This window comes from Terrapene carolina, unplaced genomic scaffold, assembly GCF_002925995.2.
Source record: "Terrapene carolina triunguis isolate 2854851 unplaced genomic scaffold, T_m_triunguis-2.0 Scaffold21, whole genome shotgun sequence".
Classification (NCBI taxonomy): Eukaryota; Metazoa; Chordata; order Testudines; family Emydidae; genus Terrapene; species Terrapene triunguis.
The window spans coordinates 37901175-37923823 of record NW_020664372.1 but is presented as its reverse complement, the minus strand read 5'-3'; the positions used below and the strand labels follow the sequence as shown (position 1 = coordinate 37923823).

At 40.7% G+C, this 22649-nt stretch overlaps 1 protein-coding gene across 2 annotated transcripts in view; it reads right to left on the bottom strand.

The window, feature by feature from the left end:
- Positions 1 to 22649, bottom strand: part of UXS1 (UDP-glucuronate decarboxylase 1) — a 100651-nt gene that overhangs the window by 53656 nt on the left and 24346 nt on the right. The window contains exons 3-6 of one of the 2 annotated variants that reach the window (XM_024215287.3): positions 20308 to 20356; positions 18241 to 18284; positions 14366 to 14426; positions 6812 to 6992 (exon numbers count right to left, since the gene is read on the bottom strand). In XM_024215287.3, coding sequence (XP_024071055.1) covers positions 6812 to 6992; positions 14366 to 14426; positions 18241 to 18284; positions 20308 to 20356 — 335 coding nt within the window. Of the gene's footprint in view, positions 1 to 6811; positions 6993 to 14365; positions 14429 to 18240; positions 18285 to 20307; positions 20357 to 22649 lie in introns of those variants that run through there. The other variant, XM_024215288.2, reaches the window with a different exon arrangement.

The window sequence follows — 22649 nt, the reverse complement described above, 5'->3', positions numbered from 1 at the left end:
AGGAGGGGTGTGGGATGTGGCAGGGGGCTCAGGGCAGGGAGTTGGGGGTGCAGGAGGGGTTCAGGGTGTGAGCTCCAGCCTGGTGCCGCTTACCTAGAGCAGCTCCAGGGTGGCAGCGGCGCTCACTGGGGCCAGGGCAGGCTCCCTGCCTGCCTTGGCCCCCGGCTCCGCGCTGCTCCATTCCAGGAAGCAGCTGGAACCATGTCCCTGCAGCCCCTGGGGGAGGGGGAGGGGCTCAGGGTTCCCTGCTTGTGCTGCTCTTGCCGCTCCTCCAGGTACCTCCCACGAAGCTCCCATTGGCCGCGGTTCCCTGTTCCCGGCCAATGGGAGCTGTGGGGGGCGGTGCCTGGAAGGAGGCAATGCCAGAGCCCTCTGCCTCCTTCATCCTCCCCCCTACACCCCCCGGCCCGAAGGGGCATGCTGCCGGCTGCTTCAGAGAGCAGCGTGAGGCTCGCAGCGTCAGGAGGCAATCCCACGGGTAGGCAGAGGGGCGGGGGGGTGCAGCGAGAGCTTGGCGGGCCACACACAAGAGCCCCGCGGGCCGCGTGTTTCAGACTCCTGAACTATACTGAGAATTTTAGCAGTTCTCCCACTGTTGGTCTAGTACAGACATCGCTCAGACAGGGGAAGCCCCAGGTTAGACTGGATGCAGGTGCAGTTTGTACTGTGTGAGGTGGTAAAACCGCAAGCTACACATTATTTTCATTCAAGTATTAATTATACTGAAATCAAAATCTTTTAAGTTTCCGCAGAATCACTTATACAGTTGGTAAAACCCTACTAATACCAATCCATAACATGCACATTTTTACTTTAGTGCTTTTTGTGTGTGTGTGTTTAATAAAATTAGACTGACATCACTGATTAGAGCCATGCACCACCTGAACACAGAGAGCTCCATTATCCAGACTGGTCTCATCTTGACACCTGGCTTGCAACAATCACTATTCCACTACTAGATTCTCCTGAGCAGAAGATTGCTACCTGCCCTGTATCTGACATGGGCCAAAACTCACTAGGGACTAGGCTATCCCCATAGCATTTTCACAGCAAGATCCTTAGAGTTGATCCACAGTGCCCCAGGAGCAAGAACTTCTCAAAATACCCAATTTACTGTACCTGTGACCTATAAAGCAAGATGGAATGACAGTTCCTAGAACTGAGAGATTAACAAATATTTGTACTGCAGTAGTACCTAGGAGCCCATCACACTAGGCCGGGGGTTGGCAACCTCTGGCATGCAGCTCGCCAGGGTAAGCACCCTGGCGGGCCGGGACAGTTTGTTTACCTGCTGCGTCAGCAGGTTTGGTCAATCGCGGCTCCCATCGCGGCACCCACTGGCCGTGGTTCGCCGCTCCAGGACAATGGGGGCTGCAGGAAGCGGCGTGGGCCGAGGGACATGCTGGCCAGTGGGAGCCGCGATCGGCCGAACCTGCCGACGCGACAGGTAAACAAACTGGCCCGGCCCACCTGGGTGCTTACCCTGGCGAGCCGCATGCCAGAGGTTGCCGACCCCTGCACTAGGCAATGCACAAACAAAACAAAGACTGCTTTTGTCCTATTGTACTATCTGCTCCCTTAAAATGACCCTAACACTATCCTAACTTAATGAGTTACAAACTATTAAGCAGAATTATTTGGCCGATGGGGGGAAAACAATGGAATAAAACTGAATAAGGATGCAACTACTGAAGCATTGATAACTCTGTTGTATTTGATAAACTGGCCTGAGAAATTCCAGAGTATTTAACACAGATCTTATATCAGCTCAATGGCATGTCAGTTGTTTTTGGTACAGCCTGTTCTAGGAAAATATCTAAGGAAAAGAATAAACATGCACTACCAATTTCTTTAGTATTTCTCATTCATGAAGTTAACAGATCAAACTTCTGCAAAAAAATAACAATTCTCAGCTATTGAAGACACCAGCTTAAAAAATTAAAATCCTTATTTAAAAGGATCAGTCAACCTAAGCCTTGATCTTGCAAAGCACTTAAGAACATTAATAACTTTAGCTTTATTATTAACTTTAAGAACATTATTAACATGTTTAAATTCCATTTGAGTCAATGTTTTAAAAGTACATTGCAAATAAATGTATTTACCTATGCTACAAACAATATATATAGTAAAAAATTTGAAAATCCATGTACTTGTTACTACACCCTATTTATGCTGTTTATTTTTGGCATTTCCCTTAGCTTTCTGCACTTTCAGGTTCTTAGTGCTACAATGGCCCCATCTACCTAAATTCTTATGCCATCATTCAAGCACTTCTATGGTACAATTCAGAGAGGGATACATATTTATTGATTATTTTAAAAAGTTCATTTTAAATTTTGAGCCAAATTTAAGTTGATAGTGTCTTTTAAATAATAAAAAAAAAACTACCCTTCATATACGCCTACAGAAAATAGATGTGAAATTAATAAATGACCTGCCATGAGTTATGTTCCCATGCTGAAATCATGAAAAATGGCTAGACTGAAAGACTTGTACAGATTTGCAATTAACTCAGAGCACGCCTTCCAATAACTCTGGGAATACAACTGATTCATTAGTCAGGATCTAAGGTTTTAAACCAACTTCCATAGGATCTTCTCCATGCAGGAACTCTGCCTCCTTTAGCTACTTAATGCTACGGTAGTGCAGGCAGACACTCTGATTAGATTTTGAAGAGTCTCTCCTCATCTTTGAGAGTCACTCTGGAATTGCCTTTCATTACACGGTGCAAATAGACCATATTTCACATCCAGCCAAGACACAATATTCACACTAAGATAGATTACAACTTCAACAATGTCCCACTGGTATTGTTTTACTGAAAGTGCCTAACTGTACAGTGACGTGCTGGAGGCCATTAGCAAAAGTCCTACTGTGCAACCATGCTCCCATGGTATTATGTGCTTGCTGTAATGACAACGCGTTCACGGAGTACTCTGCACTTGTGATTATGGTCATGAAAACTGTATAATCAATTCATTGTTTGGAAGTGCTGAAGATTTTGTTTGCAGCCTCTCCAGGCCTATTTTTGGTATATGGGGGGAGGGGGGGGGAAGAAGAGTAAACGACAGAATTCCTATACGGCAAAGCTTCAAAGCCAAGATGATTGTACGGGATGCGTTTTGTATGGTAGCCCTTGACTATATACAGAAGGGTCACATTTCACAAGTGTGAATGGACTGCTGATTCATGCAGAACTCCCTGATGTAGAAACGGGATAATATTTATCTGCCTCACAAGAGTTCTGTGGGGCTTAATAAATATTGCAAAGTCCACTGAAATCCTTGGATGCTCAAAGGTTTACTAGTATTAAACACCATACTGTCCTTAACTATTGCAGAGCACCATTCATTTCAGTTTCTATTGCTTTAGGGTAGTTTTACTCATGGCCATCATGTGCACCACACACAAAAAAACCACACCCCCACCACTTTGGGGGTTTTATACATCAGAGTCACTTTTCTGTTATCCTTACCCACAGCCATCTGGCTTGAGAGGCTGTACTTGCTGGGCATGGAATACAGAGAGAAAGGAGGGGGAAGATAACGTATGCACATCGTCCTGCTCAGGAGCACATCTGAAGCCTTCTGAGGGTCCTATTTAGGGAAGGTGGAAGAATGATGGGGCTGTTCTCACAGCTGCCCTCAAAGTAATCCATTTCTTCCAACGCGGTAGACAAGCCAAATGCAGCAACTACCTGAGAAAACATTTGCCTCCCTGTGTGCACACATGTGACAGGAGGAGTAGTCTGCAAGCAGCAGCCCTGAACACTGAGAGATGCCTACCAGTTTTTAAGAATCCAAACTAGAGTATGATGGTCATCTCCTGACACTACCCTGCAATTTACAGAGTTTGGCTGTGACTCAGCGTGATTCTTCCACAAATTAAACCTACCGTTGTAATAATGCTGCATCACATTAGCACAATTTGTGTAGGTCAAGCTTATTTAAAAAAATACGTTGAAGTGCCTTCTATAGTTACATTGGAATCTGATATATAATCACTACTAATTAGACAGTACTAGATCTTAATGCAATTATGAAAAAGTCAAATATGATATTTTCTCCCCACAGGTTTATACTGGATTTCCATTCAATCACTTCCAATACAATTTAGATCTATTAGTATGGTTTTGTTTCAATCCCAAGGACACAGGTGCTAACCCACCCTCATACAAGTAATATATGGGGTCTTTATTAGCCATGCAGAGCAAGCAGGATTGACATTTTTAGTTCCTAAATACCAAGACACAATGATCTTGGCAGCAGCATTCTGAAGAGAGTAAACAGCTATAAAGTTTTAAAGCAGTAACTCAATTACCATAGAATCAGGTTTGCCCTCCCAGTTTTGTAAGAGTACTGTGAAGTTTCAGACAACATTCTCTGGACTGTTTCAATAATTTGCAAAACTCATATGCTGTTCTAATTTAATTAAAGTAGTAACTGGCCTTAGTTTCCACTTAGACAGAAAGCTTTAAATGAAAGCTTTACAATTCTGTAAGTCTTCTGTTGATGTTATAGACAATGAATTTGAAAATGAAGGCAATTCCTGTGTGAAATGATAATCCTGAGCTAAGACGTTCACAGAACAGAGAACAAAACTAGTGCTTTTAGGCCATCGGCTAGTATCTCTGCGTCAGTCAAGGACAGATGCATCCCAAAAGGTTGAGTGTTGCTTCATACTTATGAGAAAATGCCGGTTACCTCTTGGGAATCAAAGAGCTGGACTTCAACACAGCCTTCCCCTATAAACTTCTGCAAAGCTAATTTCCACTGAGACTCATTTAAACATACAAGGAGGATATACATCTGGGGATGAAATTCAAAATCAAATGCAATCAAGAATATATCCTTCTTTCTAGATAAGAAATTAAGTCTCCTTATTAAATAATTGCTATACCACAGAAAAGCTACCGTGTTAAACATTCTAAAATTGGTCTAGTTTCTGGAAGGCAGCAAATAAATGGCTGCTCCCCCTATGCATGGATCATCCTCCCATACCTCTCTTCGCCAAACCTGCACTCAATTCTTTCTTAAAACCCCAATGCTATGCAAAATTATCCTAATTTTTATGGTCCCATCCAGAGATGAAATGTGCCCAAGACAAAAAAAAAAACAAAAAAAAAACAGGCGACCTTACTACAGTACCACACCACCTAGTTTATTACTTACACTTACAGTGGCACATCTAAAGTTGATTGCAAGCTCTTCAGAGCAGGGATTATTTTTAATGTATCCTCTAAACAACATTCTAGGTGTGTCAAATAATATCACAACAAAACAAGTGGAATCTTTTCTTAAAAACTTTACTTTGCCCGTCTGAATTGACAGGATTGGAACCCAGAGAAGAGATCTGGTAAACTGCTCACTGAATACCACATTAAAATGCATGAAACTGCTGGCTGATGTCTTAATTATGTGCAGCATAGGAGAGTTAGAAACTTTTCAGTATTCCCATTCATTAGTGTTTAGTAATTTGTCCACAGTATTAGCAAAATTGCTAAGCTTCTGTAAATACATCAAGTATAATCAGGTAAAATGAAGGTAGTACTGGGGGAAGAGATAAGGAAAGCTGACATGAGTGAACTGGCTGAGGTATAAGCTACTAGTACCTGCAGTGAACACAGATCCAGTTAATCAGATTCCAGTCCTTCAGTGGAAGCACAGGCTGAAGTAAAACAGACACTAACTGAACCGATGCATTGTCAGAACAGAGAATGAGTGCGCATCTGCAGAACTATTTCAGCATAACATGCTTTGATATTGTCAGAAGCCCATCACAAGACTTCTAAGGAGATGCATTTACAAGAAATTTTTCTGCAAGTTCCATCCATTAGAAATACAGCAAAAATAGAGCAAACAAGGTTTCCATTCTTCTTTTAAATTTACAACTATTATATAGCTGCACAGTTTCAAATCACAAAAGGAATGAAAAAAAACCACCACTGTGGCTAAAATAAAGTTCTCATCACTTCACCACATGCTGCTCTATTCCAAAGGAAGTCTGTAGTAACCCACACATCTTGTGCAATATCCTGTAATTAACTAAAACATCACTTTGTTTACAATACAGAACGATGTTCTGCTGCTTATGGTAATGTAGGTGTAGGATTGCTTACACTTGTTGTTATAACAAGGGAGGGGTTTTTTGGATAGGTGGGGGATACAGTGACATCATGTCCCTACCTCACAGGGGGCTTGCAAAGAAACGATTAGGAAGTGTGCCTATACCAGAACCGGGGATCTCCACCTTTGCCATAACATGACCTCATGATACAACAAAATACAACTGGGTTCAAAAAAGAAATAGGCAAGTTCATAGAAGGTAGATCTATCAATGGCTATTAGCCAAGATGGTCAGGGATGCAACCCCATGCTGTGGGTGAACCTAAACCTGTGACTGCCAGAAACTGGGACTGGACAATAGGGTCACTTAATTGCTCTGTTTTGTTCATTCCCTCTGAAGCATCTGGCACTAGCCACTGTTGGAAGACAGGCTACTGGGCTAGATGGACCCTTGGTCTGACCCAGTATGGTCATTCTCATGTTATGTGATAAAAAATGCTTTTGGGATCCCCCTCCCATCTAGTCAGGAAGAAAGAGGGCATTCATAACGTGACAACATCTTTGAACCTCTCTGCAATCCCTTAGAGGTCATGACCACTAGGTTGACAGAACAGGGTGGACCACACCTACATAGATCAAGCCACAAAATTGCATATAAATCCAATTTCTAAATGCACTTCTGATGGGAAAGTGTGATTAAGTGCAGAGATCAAAGCATATCAATGTTTAAGCAGGCTACTCACCTTCAATGTACAGGGGTTCAACGACATCATGATTAATCAGTTCAAAGTTCTCGTGGCCAATCCAGTGTTCCACATTTCTTTTCCTGCCCGTAAAGAAGTTGTCCACAACTGTAACCTCATGGCCATCCATCATTAGTTTGTCAGTAAGATGAGAACCCACAAACCCTGCTCCTCCAGTTATCTGCGTTAGGACAGTGGGTATGAATTTTTTTTTCTTTTTACAGAAACACCAGACAAAGTCCACAAACATGAAGACAGAACAGCAGCTTTCAAAACTTTGCTTACCACCGGGGGGACAACTCCATTTCCATTTTAAATTCATTTCTTTAAATTTCAGGCCCAATATTTAGGTAACATAACATTTCAAGAGAAATACTTCACCTGGTTTGAAAATGTTGAACAAAGATCATTGTGGAGAATATTAGAGGATTCAATTTTTTTCTTCCCTGTCTGACCCTCCCCTGCACCCCCTTAAATTAGGCTTGTGCCCTTCATGCACTGGGAAAAAAGCCACATAACATTCCTAATATTACTACAATTAAGCCTGGCCTTCTCCTGGTTTTAATGGAGGATGTTTTGGGGAGGGGTGGGCTTAAAGAAATATTCTAAGTGCTCTCATCTTATTCAAAGGAGTTGAATCTTTAAAGACCTCTTTTCTTCCATGTGGCTGTTAAGTGTGAGAGTGTGAAAAAGAAACAAGCTCCGAACTGGTTTATATCTCTTGCCCACTGTATTGCTCAGTTTTCAGCTTATATTTCAATCTAGCTAGTTCTTCTGTCATCCACAGAGTTACAGGATAGACAAGCTCTGAAGCTCTATTGTCAAGAAACAAGGAAAAAAAAAAAAACCTTTGGAAGTTAACTTTCACACCCATTCCACAAAGTGCTTAAAAGTCCAAAAAAACGCACCCATTTTTAGCTTTTGCAACCCACCCTTAAAGAGGAGTGAATCACTGAACATAGTAATTGTAGGACTACTTCAACAAAGAGGTTCAAGTCCCATGCTGCGTGATGTGTTCAAAGGGACATGTCTGTGGAAGCAGTTATTTTCTCTAGGCTTCACAAGCAGTTTTAATGAAGGAAACAGAAGCTGGCCACTGCCAAAGACAATTAACCAAAATCAACTGACTGGATCCAGTATGACATCTCATATGAAATGTACTATTATGTGACTTTATGATCAAGATCAGATTTAAACAAGGTGATCTAACTATACAGTTACTGTATCATCAGTGCCCTTCAATGATTACCAGTGCCCTGCAAACTACACCGTGAAAGGATTTGCTGTAATTGTCAAGAAATGAATCAAACTACTGAATAATGTGACAATTTGACAAAATGTCATCAGTAGGATCACACAGGTTACTGAAACCCTTTTACTTCTGTTTAATAAAAGCCAAAATATTCATTTCCCTCCAAACACTGAATTAAAAAAAAGACTCAAGCAAACTTAGAAAATTATTTTCCTGATTTTTTTTTTTTTATTTGCTTCTGTTATTTACCTGACAGGTGACCTACAAAGGAAAAAAATGTTTCTATACTATTTTCTTCCATTAAAGACCTGAAAGTTCACCTCCCATCCTCCCACCCTTGTTTTATTTCACATTAGAAATTCAGGATTACTGATATGATGATGGCACGGTAAATAAAAAAAAACAGTGAAATCTGAACAATTGAGGAGGAACTTTTAGTTAAATTATTAAAAAAAAATTCTTTTGTTGCTGGCATCTACTGGGGGCAGGTGCAGTCATTCAATAAGGGAGCCAGTTCCCAGATAAACTGGAACTGAAAGCAGATTAGAAAAGGCATCTGTGCAAGAAGGTGGGGTATCGGGTTAAGGCTTCTCAAATCTAGTACAGCAAGGAGAGTGTGGTGGGGTCCCAGCAATGGTACTGGGACTGACAGCAGCCCTCCACCAGGTAGAATGAATAATAAAAGGATAAAGTCTAGTAAAACCACATTCCAGGTGACTTGCCTCTCTGCACTGTGTGGGACAAAAATCTGTTTCTGTGGAAGACTCCACAACTCACCTCCTTTGACTAAGGTGTAAGAAACCCCTGGTACCACTTCTATGCAAGGATCCAGAGAAGGCTAGATCCAAAATTCCTGATATTTCTTAGGTACAGTGAGAAAACAAAATTTTGAAAAAACAGGCAGGGGTTTAGGCTCTTAACATTGTAAGCAAGCAAAATATGGCACAAACCCAATTTTTGTTGTTGTTTTTTAAAAACTTTGCAGTCATCTTGAAATGTTACCAAGGGATTTTATGATAAATCTAGATTCTCTTGATTAATTTATGGCTTCTGTAAAGATTAGATGAAAACTGATTTGGAAAAGGAGTTGAATTTCCCCAGAAAAGTAAACAATTGTTGAATTTATTTAACGTCATTTTCATTCACTTCAGGCTACATCAAAAGGAAAGAAAGGATGATTTAAGCACCCAAGTTGTCTATACATAATCATCCAGCAATCACAGCAGTTCAGAAAGACAGGGTGGACACACTTCATTTCAAAACACAGCTGCTTACAAATCACAACAGACCCCAAATTCATTATATTGCAGATCAACAATTGTCACTTCAAACCTGCAGACCCAATACCTAGTGCTTGGGGAGGATACACTAGCACCATCTGGATAGAATACATTTACTTTACTAATATTATAAAATGGTTGATGACTTCAACCTTTACTAAAATGCATTAAGAACAGCATATAATTCATCTTTATCTGGAACACTTAGATGTTTGTGTATTTGCCATGCAGGTCCATTTCCTTCTCGTTGCAGTCATATCTGGTGCTTTCAGTCAGATTCAGGACATCTAATATCCCATGTTAAAATTACATTATTTTTTCATTTTATAATTTCATAGGTACATCACATAAGACTTAGAGAGCTGAGCCTAAATTGACATCAACCATATTAAGAAAATTTCCAAGAAAGAAGCCTACTACCTACCCATCTTCTCGGAACAAGCAGGGTAAACAGACAGGCCTGGCAGCAAGGCATAGAGTTTACAAGACTTGGGCTCTGTTGGACCAGTGTGGTAGTGGAAATGAACTCAGTGAAAAACCCTCCACTGAGAATAAATCTAGTCCTAAATGGACACATCTCGGAGCTGTCAGCTTGAGTAAGCTCAACTGCTGGGCAAGAGTATGAGCAGAAAGGCTGTCTCTAAGGCACCCAGGATCCAAACCGTAAAGAACTTGAAGGTGTGTTTAAACCTAAGAATTGCATCTGGAATCAAACTGGGAACATGAGCAGACTCCAGAGTACAGGTGGTATATACAGCAACCCACGTGCTTGGCTCACAGGTCACTGTGAACACCTCACCTCCTTGCTTTTCTTTCTGCGCTTGCTCCCCACTGAATTCAATGCCTAGTTTAAGATTTGCGCTCTGATACCCAAAGCAATCCCTATATTGACCTCAGCTGCCTGAAAGAGCACTTCTTCCTCTGGGACGATGACCCTTCTTGACAGCTACATTATACCAACACAATGAAACTATCAGACAATGGAGAGCCTGGTGAGCACAGAAGACCCAACTTTCAAAGGTGCTGGACTTACTTTATGGACAGGTTTCAGAGTAGCAGCCGTGTTAGTCTGTATCCGCGAAAAGAACAGGAGTACTTGTCGAAAGCTTATGCTCAAATACATTTGTTAGTCTCTAAGGTGCCACAAGTACTCCTGTTTTTTTTACTTTATGGAATTCACTCCCACATTATGGAATTCACTCCCACAAATGCTCAAAACTGACTGCAGAGCTCAGGTTTTTCACTTGGCTTTCCCTTTCAGTGAGGTCTTCTGCCATATGCAATCAAGCTATTCAGCTATTTCTCCTACAAGTGAGAGAAAGGCACCATTCTGGACTACTTTAATTCAGAATTGAACCAAACATCCAACGAATTTTCTTAGTTATTCTGTTATCCAACGTTTAAAGATTGCATCTAAAAAGCCCACACGCAACAGCTTGAACTGCCACGACACAGCAGCATACACAAAAACTTCATTAAAATGAAGGTTGCAAAATCTCACAAATTGGGAAATGCCTGTGCAGTCTCGTGTCAGCCCCACTGTGCAAATGGATTATGAGACAATCTAATTTTTTCAAAAGACCCCATCTCATTCAGTGCAAAGAATGGAGAGTGCTCACTTAATGATCAGCTCTTCAATATATTGTTTCTCCTCAATATGTGGCTCCATGCCTTATTTACTATAGACTCTTCAAATTCCACCCTGAAGACAGAATTATTACTTTCTTCAGAGGCTTTTCGAAGGTGCTCATCAGTATAGTATCCGAGTGCCGCACAAACATTCCTGATCAACAATTTTCACTTCAAAGAAGTGAATTAATGAATTAATTTTCACAGCACCTCCGTGAGATAAGACGCTGGTATTATCCCCATTTTGCAGATGGGAAACCAAGGCACAGAGATTAAGGTCAAAAGTATCCACTAATTGTGTATGTCCAGTCTGTGCACTGAACAAGGAAGAGGCCCTGAGGAAAAAATAGTATGTGGTCATGTAATTAAGGCCTGCATCATAATGCATATGTCCCGGGGGCAAAACTGTTTGTACAAGCAACCTTGATTCTGGCATTTTCTAATTTTTGAGTGTTTGACTTTGAAACCGTAATGTTCTTTTAATGTAGATTTCTGCGTTCAATTTCTTAAGTTTTTCAAAAAGCAAAATGGAAAAACAAATTCCATCCTATGGTATCACATAGACACTTTCATCAACAGGGTTGAAACCAGGAGATCCACTGCACAGTTCTCTGCCACTTGAGCTAATGGAGTACCTGATATAGTAGTAAGCTGTTATCCTCTATGTGAACCAGAACTATCGGGGGAGGAGACACACTTTGCCAGTGGGTTCCACAGATATTTGCTGACAGCAGAGGAGTGGTGACACTCAGGACCTCGTGTGCCATTCCAGGCTCTAGAGGGGATTGTGGTCTAGTGGGCACATCCCTGACACAGAGGCCAAATTTCAGTCCCTATTACAAAGCTATGTTATAACTTCTCAAATAAAAGGTTGCCAGAATTTTTTAAAACTTTTTTTCTAGCCTTGTTCTCAGAAAAGGCAACCATTTTGGTGAAAATTTTCTAAAGAAAAAAAAAAAAATTCTGCCTCACTCAGAAAGCATGGAAAAGTTTGCCAAATTGTAACCATTTGGGCTAAAGTTATAAGTAACTGAAAACAGGATCTTCCAACAGGAACTGTTGGGAAACCTTAATAAGTAACATTACCAGTCCCACCTATAAGTGACAGACATACTACAGGACTGCTTACATTCCAAGATTCTGAGCCCAATCCCGCTCCCACTGAAGCGAATGAGAGTTTTGCCATGACCAGAGAATTTGACAAGAGGACCAGACAGTATCAGGCCCTGTGCATTTTTTTTTTTTTTTTTAATGTTACTGGTTTTAATGCGTGCCGCTTAGATACTGCGAAGATTTATCATACATATAATGCATATAATGTATAATGTATTCTGCAACCTCAGAATGTGCTGTGGAATTCACACCTTGCCAAAGAACTATTCTCTAGAAATTAAAATTTTGCTTGAAAGTAAAAGTTATATTTCTAGCCCTTGCTATTGTGAAGTTGCAAACCATGCATAAACTGGTGCACTGATATCTGAGTTTGCAGTCACCTGAAACAACAGCTCTGAGAGCTGCTAACTTCCCCCTTCCCTGTCTATGGGGCGCGGACTCAAACTTGAAGATGAAATTTTGACTATTGTTGTTAGCTATTACACTACTGATTATTTAGCAGAACCATCCTGCTAGTGTGCTATCCACAATTTCAAACTGCCTCTAGTGCTTTCTGCAGGGGCCAAAAGTCTCAAGTGACCCCCTACGTCTACATCTTAGTCACTGACAATTTCCATGGTGCAGCTATGCATTATCCGAACACTTGAGAACTGAAAATGCAGGGACAGTGCAGAATAAAGGTAATTTGTCGTCAAAATAAACAGGTGACACTTTACTGGTTGTATTTGTTTTTATATCTAATTCTTTAAAACTTCCTATTAAAAACTGAAATGAAGCAGCTACAGAATTTCCTGCGTTATGCACCAGAATCCAAGGTTCTTGATGCAAAGCTGAAATCTAGTTTCATGCAGAGTATGCAGGGCTTGCAATATAATACTGACAAAGGTTGGAAGAGATATTTGCAATAAGGCTGCAGTATCAGCAATGCACTCGTTAGCAGACTTGATTACAAAGATCTAAAAGACAAGTACTGCAGGCCTTGGCCATTCTGTCCGAAGTCAAGTCAGTCTCTATCGGCCTGATCCAAAGCTGATTAAAGTCAACTGTAGCCATTCCATTTACTGTCACGGAGCTTTAGAGCAGGCTTTATAATACAGCCCTCAAACCTTTCTCAACTACAGATAGACAACTGTCAAAAGGTACTGGTTTCAGATCACTGGCCTTTTTCTTTGCACAGGCTTTTCTTAACTATTGTTCACTTCTTTATTAAACTTTGCATATACTGAAAAGAGAATACAGAAGAATTTTTGTTCATATGTAAGCCATTACCCATGCTCTGGGAACTTCATTTTTAAGAGAGAAAACAAGCCTTTTGTTTTCATTCCATTGAATTTTCTAAATGGGAAGGAGTTGAGATCAAAGCGAACATTAGACAAGTTAAGCATAAGAGCACTAAATAGGGATCTGTACTATGCCCCACTCCCTACCAGAGCAGCAAAAACTTGGACCACGTATTTGCCCATGATATGGAATCTGTTTGTTCTGTACGTTCTTAGAATCCATAGTCAAGTTCATCCCTGCACCACAGCAAGAACCTGCACAGGGAACCAAGGAACCTAAAGACAGAGCTCACCTCCACCCTGTTTCAATGGCATCTATGGGCCACTGCAGCAGGACAGATTCCCTGGAGCATCAGAACGCCCTGTCACAACATGCCCTCTTCTTTCTGTGGTGCACCCTGGAATGTTTTCTATGCTCTCTAGGATCTCCTCGCACACACAGGTTCCCTAAGCCTGGCGTATTCCTCTATCTTTATGTTTGTCTGTGTCATGTCTGCTCTATGACTGTGCAAAAGGGACCACAGGGCATCTAGGAATCTGGCCCCACGTTAGGCTCTCTCGCCAAGCCTCAGTCAGACAGGTTTTTCCAACACTTTGCACTTTCTAAACCACTGCCCCTCTTCAGAAGAATCCCAATGTCAGAAAATTTCCACCAGCTGGGAACATGGACAAGGACCCTTCTGAAAAAATACACCTTAGAGCCAAGCTAATGTAGTTCCAAGATATTGTAGGCTGACAGCGGAAACCCAATTAACGAGTCACACTGCCAATCCAGAGCCCAAGCCTGTTATCCACATGCTGTGACTCAGCACCTCGCCACCACAGGGTGAAAGGAATTAGAGTAGTTGCTCCTGAACCTATGTAGCACATATCAAGCTGCACAATGCAATTATAAAAGTCTTTCTTTTAATTAATCCTGTGACCCTAATTAAGTTTTACACAATTCTAAACCAATCCCTCTTATTTCCAGAGCATGAGCCCTGATGAAATACTGACTTACCAAAATTCTTTTACGGTCCTTTTCTGATAGAAATTTCACTGGTGGATACTTCTGGGTGAAACTACAGAACATTTCAAAACAGGAAGAAGAAAAACTAAATTAAGATTTATTTAGGTGACTGACAACAACTTTTCCTTTGTGTATCTACTTTTCCTTTACATTTCATTTATGTAAAATTTAAAACCAGAAAGTCAAGGAAATTTTGTTTTTAAATTAGGATAGCTTTCACAGAGCGACATAACGTGAGAGTTAAGGATGTTTTCCCAGCGATGACTCAGAAGACTACCATTGCTTTGGAGGGTTGTGTGTTACCATTTCACATACCATTTTTTGCACTCTTCATCCATAAACACAAAAAGCAGACGTTCCTGGGATGGGGGGGTGAGGACTAAAATAAAACACATTTGCCAGGGATTCTCATTTTCTGCAAAACTACTAGGCCTGAAAATAGTAAGCTTACAATTGATGCTCAAGAGCATAAAGAATTACGGACACTGAGTTATCACCTCTCAATGTTTTTTTTTCACCTGTTTGTGTGCTGTATTATGGGAGCAACAAGTAAGGTTGTGTTGAGTTTCAGTTAAGCAGCAGTTTAATCTTGCCAATACCTCAGTAGCTCAGGTAATTCTTAAATAAATGTCATAAAAGGTAACTCAAATATTCATCACCCTTCCTCTCCAGTTAGTTTGCATGTTGCAACTTGTGGATGAGATAAGTCAGTGGAGCGAACGGAACTGCATATATGCCAAGAATTCTCCTTGATAGATTACTTTTTCATCCGTACACAAACAGAATGCCGCTGGATTGACACCATGTCCTGGGGTCTGAAGCACCATGCCTCAACTACCTCTCATCCACAACCCTGTCTCAATGGGGATCTCCAAGAGGCAGAGCACAGACATAGGCGCTGACTCCATGGGTGCTCCGGGGCTGGAGCACTCACAGGGAAAAATTGGTGGGTGCTTAGCACCCACCGGCAGCTTCCCGCCTCCCCTGCCCCAGCTCACCTCCGCCTCCTCCCCTGAGCGCACCGCATGCCCGCTTTTCCCCCCTAGCTCCCAGCGCTCGGGGAAGAGGCGGGGCCGGGATTTGGGGAAGGGATCCAATAGGGGCAGGGAGGGGGCAGAGTTGGGGTGGGGACTTTGGGGAAGGGGTTGGAATGGGGGCGGGGCAGGGAAAGGGTGGAGTCGGGGCAGGGCCACGGTGGGGGGACACGAGCACCCATCGGCGCCGGGGAAAGTTGGCACCTATGAGAACAGATGCTGTGTACTTGAATGGCATCTTCAACCCTTCACCCTCAGAATGCATGTGATACTATCTTCAGCTTCCTGTGCGTGGAAACCAGGCAGCAGCAGAACCCTCAAACGTTCCCATGCCTGGAGGTTGGCTGCAGACTCTCCACACACAAATACCTCACCATCAAGGTGTTCTCCAATGGTAACAAAACCTCTTTGATCCAAACGGGGGGATGAGGTAGGGAAAATAATGGAATCCATTCCTTCCCTGAGCACAAGGATGTCTCCATAGGTTTGTCCTCAGGTCACCAGTACAGGGAACACAGTTCTGGTTGTTTGGATCCTTTCACTGGACATTTTCATGCTTTGAATTAATTGGCTCTTTTCAGGTTTAACTTTGATTTTCCTGATTGCTAGTGATTGTTTTTGATCACTATGCCACTCTGATAATGATATGAACTCTGAAAGTTCACTCCAGATAAATTAACAAAAGTTTCTCAGGGGCTAAGTATTAAAGAACGCCTTCATTTCCTCCTCCCCAGAACCATGAGGATGGGGTTGCCTTTGGATTGTACAAGATAAGCACTTTTCACACAACACGTATAAAACCAGTAGTGAAGAATTAGCTTTAAAAGCTCACTATTCATCAGCCTCAATCCTCTAACAATTACAGACTCAAAGGGCCCTTGTGTGGCTCTTTACGTCCTTGCAAAGTGAGTGTGAAATGCTACCTGATCAGAATTCACCAGTGGATAGCATTTTACACTCGCTTTGCAAGAGTGTGAATAACTACACAGACACAAGAGTGGAGAGTCAGGCTCATCTCTTGTGATTTCACAATGCCAAAATCGGGTGTGTGGAGAGGGGTACATGTACGTATTTTCCCCCTCAATGGCAGGCACACAATGACATCTGAAATATAACCCATTAACAATATACTGCACACATACTCCAAATGCAAAGTCATTCATGTGCATCCTCACCAAAGGCTGAATAATCTACTGGCTCTGATGCAAAAAGAAATAGATCTCAATTTGACATATTGCACCAAAATGTAACACTACTCAAAAATTAATACTGATCAAGCCATGTCACACAGGCCATCCACGAAGGACAGAACAGACAGCAGCTCAAGTCAGGTAGATAAAAAAACCCACTAAAACACTTCTGCTACTGCTAAAAATGAAACAAATACAGTGGAAACCCGTTTATCCAATCTAACTGGGACCAAGACTGGATCAGATAATGAGAAATTTGGATAATTAGGAGAATGGGCAAAGAGCTTCAGCCCCAGGCTGACAGCCCAAGTCGCGCCATCCGGGGCTGAAGCATCAATTACTCATATTCCTTTATGCACTGGTGGTTTGGTTAATACAGACAGCCGGATAATGAAGGCTCAGATAAACAGGATTCTACTGTACTTAGTTTCATAACAATCAGTTGAAGACAAGAGAGAATGTATAGGACTTTTTTTAAACCATTCATTCATGACTACAGTTTAATAAAAATACCAGTAGCAGATACAGTACCTACTGGTGGCCATGTGTAGTCAGTGTCTGCATGTTGCCAACAAGGTCACCCTGTTTGATCTGTCAAGTCAGTGTTCATATTAGGATTTAGTAAATGAGGGTCACATATTCTGAACAAAAATTGTAAGTGGCAGGTCAGTAAATCTGGAAGTCAGCTGTAAAATAAAACCTGACATCTGTATTTGAGCACGGTATCGTTTGCACCCATGTCAAAGCGTGCAGCATCCTGGAAACTTTTGCAGGCATTGTGTATGCTCAATTCCAGGAGCAGAACACACAGTTTCACTCTTCATGCACGGGAGAGGCACAGTGATAGCCAGCATGTCAGGGGCACTCACATGCTTACTGACACTGTACAGCCTGTGGGATATGGCATGGGTTCAAAATATGGGAGGGGGACAAGCTAATAGCCCTGAGAACAGCGGTTCATCCAAACTGACAAATGCTGAAAACCTTCCTAAATCCAGAGTGAGCAATTCATCTTTTAGTTCTTCGTATTTTTTACTTAACTGAACCCTTCTTGAGTTAATAGCAGAGATCTGAACAACAGGTTTTATTTTTGTTTTGTTTTTTAATTGTTTAAGGCAAAAAACACACCGTCACCTTAGGGCTTTTCATACAGGCTGTTAATGTGGGCTCAGAGTGCTGCCGAAGTGTACTGTTATAGGCCTTAGTCCTGAAAATCCCTATGTAAGAGCTTAACTTCACAAACAGTGAGTAGTCCCATTAACTTCAAAGAGACCACTCCCAGTGCACACAGTTATCCTGCTGCAGTGTCTACACGGACACCGCGTTGCCCTAACTACAGCTACATAAGCACTACGCCTCTCGTGGAGGAGGAATTATTATGTTGGCGTAGTAGGGCACTTACATCAGCGGGAGAAAGACTGCAGTGCGTACACTGACATAATTTAGGTCGACATAACCTGCCTTATGTCAACCTACCTGTGTAGTACTGATCAAGCCTCAGTGCTTACTAACAAACAGGAGTCGTACAACATTACTGAGCACATAATATTCACGTGAGTCTACTGAAGACCTTGAGACTCATTCAGGACAAAACAAACATAGCTCTGCTGACTGAATCACAATCCCACAAGAACAGACATACCTTTTTTCCAGGTCTCTGATTTTCTCTCTTAATGGTGCAACAGCCTAAAGTAGGAATAAAAGTAATTCTTTAAAGGAAGTTGCAAGAATTTACATCTCAGAAAAAGAAAAACAATGCCTACTCAGACTATAATACGAGTAAAAATAGGGGTGGCAATTTTACATCTCATCTAAATAAATTCATTTAAGACATCAAGATCAGAACAACTTACATTTATAGAGAGTCTTTTGTGCCAATGGATCCCAAAGCATATTACAAAAAAAGGAAGAATCTGCTATAAATACAGGAAATTACTTCACCTACCACTGACATGCAGCACATGCAGAGTAGCTGTTTAAAAAGTATGTAGCAACAGTAAACAACAGTTTAGGACAACACATGAAATATTTAACTTAAGTTGTTGGGGAAGTTTAGGCAGCCAGAATATAATTACACCTACTAGAATATAGCCATCACACCAAGACTAACACTGTTAGCTCTTGTGAAAATTGCCTTTAAAGACTAAAAGTTGCCAGGGCCTCAGTTTTAAAGAGACAATGACACATTAAAAAATAATCAGGTTCTAAACACATTTCTTCAACTGGGTTGTTACAACCACCCTGGATTATTAAAGGGAAAGAAATTTAAAAATGCAATTTGCCTCCTAATATCTATGCTATTTGTTTAACTCTCTGCATTTCTCTGAACTTGGACAGTGATAAATAAATAAAATTAGTTTCACTTCCAGATTCTTTATCATGTAATGAAGGCTTGAGTTTTAAACAAGGAAGATGAAGTCTGAACATACTTCTTTTGGTTTTAGGTTTTATAAATGCTTTTTACAAAATTTAAATTTGGGGCCAAATATAAGTTGACAACATCTCTTTAGGATCACCTGAAATAGTATCACTAGCACCACAGTGCCCTTTAACAAACTGTGGATTTACTTACTTTAAAAAATACTGACAGGTTCGATTTTGACAACTGAAAGCCTCCAGGAATGGAAATGAACTGTGCATTGTGTTATTCCCCCCTATGTACTATAATTTAGGCTTATTAATTCAGTAACTCATGCTGAGTAGTACTTCAACAAGAATCCCATTGATTCCAATGGAGAAAGGTATTACACAATGTGAATAAAGGTGGCATAATTAGGGGCTAGGTACTTTCAGCAAGCTCCAGAGAACTTTTATTTCTCAGGAATTTTACAGTATCTTTTGCATTTTGGGTATTCACAGATTTGTAAATCTTACTTAAAAAAAAAAAAGTTAAAAACAGCATTTCCAAATCCAAAAAAATCTATTGCAGTTGTACCCAAAATGAAAAAAAGACACATGTAAGACATTAATTAAGAGCCTGTTCCAATCCCTACTGAAGTCAATGAAAAGACTTCAAGTGAATTTAATAGGCTTCAAATCATGTCCAAAGTAACAGTGGGTATACAGTTCTCTTGAGATATAAGAAATCTGGTAAATCAAATACACTGTTAATTGCCTCACCTAAAAATGAATAGTCAGTCAGTCATAGAACAGTGTCTATATATGCCACTAAACTTTCATTTTTCGGAATTATGAACTGGAAACCTAGTACAAATCTATTAGGTTTTTCTGTTGTGCTCATCAGCATAGTATTTCAGCGATGAAATATAACTGGTTACTCTGAGTAAGAGTTAAGAACAAAGCAATGCACATGTGGAAATTTTAAAATGGTAAATGCTTGTTAAAAGTTAACTACACTTAACTTTTTGGAGGGGTGACAGAGAAAGGAGTTAGTACAGCAGTCCTAAACTTGGTAACAAAGGCTCACTTCCCAGCAGGACTGGGATAGTTAGGAAGACACTGTGGCAAACAAGATTGGATCTTTGGAATTATAATCTTCTGATGAAGGTTTAGGGAAAACAGAGGGAAGCCATTGATTAGTGCTGGAAGCTGTTTGGGTCTACTCTAATGAAGAATAGTACAGACATGAGACCAAATGCTGAGGATTACATTAGTGGGAGAATAATAAAGTAAAATATTTTAGCTGGAAAGAAAATTAATTGTAAAAAAAGCAGAAATAAAGAGGATATTAACCACTTAATAAACTAACCTCCTCTATCTTACTTTCAACTTTCTGATCCCCGTTGTCTTGAATAGACCTGTTGGGGAAAAAGAGCCATGAAACAGATCAACTAAGCGCCATTTCCAATATGTTCTTAATTTTTTTTAAATTTCCTTTAAAAAGTTTACTACTTCAGAATGTGTTCTCTAGTGTTCACACAAACACAGAGCAAATGATCAACATAGCCTGATCCAATGCTTATTGATGTCAACCGGAGCCTTTCCATTAACTCTAATGGCCTTTAAATCAGGTCCAAAGTTAGCAGTCTTGATCAACATAGTAGATTCAACATTATATTAAAAAGTCAATGCAATATAAAAAATAATCTAGTCACTCATCACAGGGTAAGTCACCTCCCCCAAAAGTATTTTTGTAGTGCAATTCTACTAAGAAACGCGACTAAAATGGCTTGCGAGGGTCCATATTTATTGTCTCAATGAGACCATATCAAGTGTACAAATAAAATATATTTTTTCCAACTGCTGAATTTCCAAACTCAATCTAGGATCAGAGAGTTAATATAGGTTCTTCATTTTCCACCTGTAATAAAGATTCTACGGACCAAATAATGCCTTCAGCTGAACCTGTGAAATTCCAGTGCAGTTAGTGGAGTCATACAAAAGTGTAACTGACTGGAACTGGTAAACAGTTCTGTGGAACAAGGAACGGTAGAATCCAGCTCACTCTTTCATCTGGGTTGACTCTAAAGCGGCTATCGGGAGTAAACACTTATTTTTGTCAATGGAGCAATCAGATCTGACTCTAAATACAGACAAAAACCACATCAGCTGAGTAGGAAGATGTCATTTTTACTCAGCCATTTTCCAAAGCATACACTCTGTGTGTCTTAAATATTTCCTGTACAAAGACAGACAAAGAATTAGAATTCCTGTTAGAAAGCACTGGAATTTTTCACTAGATGAGAGCCATGTTCTACAATTATAAATATTTTTGGTTAAATTATCTTTGTTAAAAAACAAAACAATTAAGTTTACAAAACTTAACACAGAACTGAAGCAGATTTCCAGTGCTCCATAATAGAAAATTTAATTCCGTCAGTCACAGTTTCCATCAGATAGAGGCCCCTCTCCTCAAAATAGCAGTCCACACAGATGGCAGGCCAATCAACATATTAATGGGACTTAAACTGGGACACATATTTCTAACTTTGGCTTTGAACTTTTTAAATTCATAAAGTTTAAGGCAGCTTTGAATTTTTTTAAAAGCAAAATCAGAACACTGAACATTGTTTTAAGTAACCACTCTATGGACAAAAACATACTTAAACAAAGGTTGCTTGGTAAAGGTGGAGCCATGCCAATGTATTTGGGGATACTTTAGGGTAGCCTCTTAAGACAAGGAGGTTGCAGAATAAAGCTGGTCTCTTGTACAGGTTTCATTGTAATCTAATTTAGTATTTAAATGTATAAAACATCTCAAGTGATTAGTGATGTTCTTCCTCTGAGCAAGCCACTTAGCATACACATTCTTCTGGCTAAGGGCTTGCCTACTCTTAAATGGCTCCAGATGCACCACTGTAGCGCTTCAGTGAAGCCAACAGAAGGGTTTCCCCTGTCAGTGTAGCTACTCCACCTCCCCAAGAGGTGGTAGCTATGTTGATGGGAGAAGTCCTCCCATCAACATAAAGCTGCGTATACCAGGAGTTAGGTCGGTATAACTGTGTCGCTCAGGCGTATGGATTTTCCATATCCTGAGCAACATAGTTATACCAACATAATTTGCTAGCGTAGTCCAAGCCTACGTGATTTCACTTAAGTTTGCATTAGTTCTTGTTTCAACTTAATTTTCGTTTCAGACAGCTCATGAAACTATTCAACATGATTTACAGTGGCAAGTTTTTGCATACTAGAGGTTTCATGGGCGGCCAATGCAAAATGGAGTTCTTTCAAGTAGAACAGAGCTCCTTTACTTGGGACCTGCCGTCATTACACCTAGAGAAACAGAAGGTCGTTTGTTAAGTAGACACACACACACCACAGCGTTAGAAATCAGAACAACAATCCTCCTCACACCATTCTGTTTAAAAAAAAAAAAAAAAATCTTACTAAGTCAGTCAGTCCAGCATGCCTCACTCAGGCAAAACTCCCATTGACTTCAGTAATTTTGCCTCAGGAAGGAGTGCAATATTGAGTAGAGCCACTCAGGTTCTACAGACTCTTTTCACAAAAGACAGCCATTTACTGTACCAGCAGCAGCAAAAACTGACTACAGGTCAACACTGCAGCATTAGAATATTATTCAGGAGTAACTAAGTAATTGACAATAATTACTGTATTAGATATTTTCCTGAAAATAGACAATGCACACAA